This window comes from Musca vetustissima, unplaced genomic scaffold (assembly GCF_032173495.1).
Source record: "Musca vetustissima isolate MV318-11 ecotype Yass unplaced genomic scaffold, APGP_CSIRO_Mvet_v1 utg110995, whole genome shotgun sequence".
Lineage (NCBI taxonomy): Eukaryota > Metazoa > Arthropoda > Insecta > Diptera > Muscidae > Musca > Musca vetustissima.
In genome coordinates, this window is record NW_026885206.1 from 1 (window position 1) to 2137 (window position 2137).

Here is a 2137-nt window from a genome sequence, read left to right on the forward strand (position 1 = left end):
GGCGGTGGCAATGCCGTTCTTGCCTCAGCGGAGCAACAGTCATTAGTGGACATTGTACTTTTGGACTCTAAGCTCAATATGCTAAGGGCAAACGATGACCAGTTGAACACTGTTAGTGGCAGCGTTCAGGCTACCATGGCCAGCGGTCATCATCAACATCGTTATCAAGAGCATCCTTTGGGTTCATTTACATCATTCGTTGAGGAAATATTAAGAGAGTTGCCACGACCAGAATATCAGCATATGATTACCGATAAATACATGAAAAATGCAAATTTTGCAAATTTCTACAGAGCGCTGAGAAGTGCGGAATTTAAGCCACTGGTCGAAGAAGCATTGGTAAGTTGAAATACCTGAAGAAATTCAAGCTACAAAGTGCATGGATTTTGAAACATATTTTTTTCTATTTCTAGAAATCTTCTAATATCCAACAAATAATTAAGTTATTGGCTTCTCACAGCATTGATGTCCAGGCGTTGAAACCAATTGCCTTTCAAGTTATTTCCTGGGGACCTAATGTATAATTTTCTAGAATTTACAATAAATTTATTTAGTGGAGATTTTCAGTTCCTAGAGACTGAAAGTAAATAAGAAATACAAATAAAAATAATAATAAAACGGAACCATTTTTTTTTTTCAATGACCTCGAGCCGAAAAATTTGCATATATAAACCAGTAAGGAAAGTAGTAAAGTCAGATACACATATTTCTAGACCTAATTCATTACGCTATACCAATTTACCTTAAATCGGACGAAAATATATATGGGAGCTATATCTAAATCTCAACCGATTTTCACGAAACTTAACACACATATTTCTAGACCTAATTCAGTACACTGTGCCAAAATTCGTGCAAATCTAAAGATATATAGGGACTTTGGTGCACCATTTACCTTAAATCGGACGAAACTATATATGGGAGCTATATCTAAATCTGAACCGATTTTCTCGAAAATTGGCACACATTATTCTGGAACTAATTCAGTACGTTATGCCAAATTTCGTGCAAATCGAAACATATATAGGGACTTTGGTGCCCCTTTTACCATAAATCGGACGAAAAAGACTTCAGCTTTGTTTTTAATGAAAAATTACGAATAAAAATATCCAACATGTTATAGGGCTTTTAATGCAATGTCTGCAAAGTTTTGTTTTAATTCCAGTTTTTTCTGCGTTCGCTCATTGATTTTACATGACCACTGCGTTTACAGCGAACAAAACCAACAGCTATTTAACCTTAAGAACACTACTCTTTGTTTTTATAATTTTTATCTGCGTTTCGCATTCGAGCAATAACCTTTGTCTTCTGTTTATAGGTATAAACCTATCAAACGGAAAAGTTTTGACCTTTAAATGTTGTGGAGTTCGTCTATAACAACGGAGAAAAGTTTCGAAAGTCGAAAATGGCTAAAATAGATGTAGGCAGCTGTTATCTATATCGTTTAATAAGAATATTGAAAAAGCGGCAGGTGTGAACAACCTTTTGTAATGTAGTGGACAAAAATAAAAATATGGAATTATGTTTAGCAAATTTTAGTAGCTTAATTTTTATGTAAGGTCGGACCGATGTTTTTTTTACCTTACTGTATAAAGTGAACATTAAACCTGTAAAGAAAGTTCAAAAGTTATTGGTGCATCATTTACTTAAAATCGGAAGAAAATGCATATGGGAGCTCTGAACAAATTTCAAAATAAAAAAATCCACACTCTATGTTACTTAAACTTCAGTGCTTTGTGCAAAAGTTTGTGTTAATAGGCCTTACTTTTGGTATTTGGTGTACCATTTACTTAAAATTGGACGAATTTATACATGGAAGCAATATCTAAATCGGAACCGATGTTCACGAAACTTAACACATATCATTCTAGACTTTATTCTTTACGCTATGTCAAATTTCGTATAAACCGAAAGATCGTCGACGAAAATATATTTTTGAGCTATATATAAATCTGAACCGATTTTCAGGAAACTTAACACACATCATTCTAAGCCTATCTCAGTACACAATGAAAAATTCCGTGCAAATCGAAAAATAAATAGGGACTTTAGTGCACCATTTATCTTAAATCGGACGAAAATATATATTGGACCTATATCTTAATCTGAACCGATTTTCACGAAACTTAGCACACAT

General features: G+C 33.8%; 1 protein-coding gene across 1 annotated transcript; it reads left to right on the forward strand.

The window, feature by feature from the left end:
- Nucleotides 1-6: 6 nt before the first annotated feature.
- LOC133332330 (uncharacterized) lies at nucleotides 7-524 on the forward strand. The gene is made up of 2 exons (XM_061540730.1): nucleotides 7-339; nucleotides 414-524. Exons 1-2 carry the CDS (start codon nucleotides 79-81, stop codon nucleotides 522-524), a joined length of 372 nt encoding a protein of 123 aa, XP_061396714.1. The 5' UTR covers nucleotides 7-78.
- The last annotated feature ends 1613 nt before the right edge of the window (nucleotides 525-2137 follow it).

Coding starts and splice junctions, on each gene's coding strand:
- LOC133332330 (XM_061540730.1), top strand. CDS start 79: ATGCTAAGGGCAAACGATGACCAGTTGAACACTGTTAGTGGCAGCGTT. Junction 340..413: donor CACTGGTCGAAGAAGCATTG/GTAAGTTGAAAT, acceptor TTCTATTTCTAG/AAATCTTCTAATATCCAACA.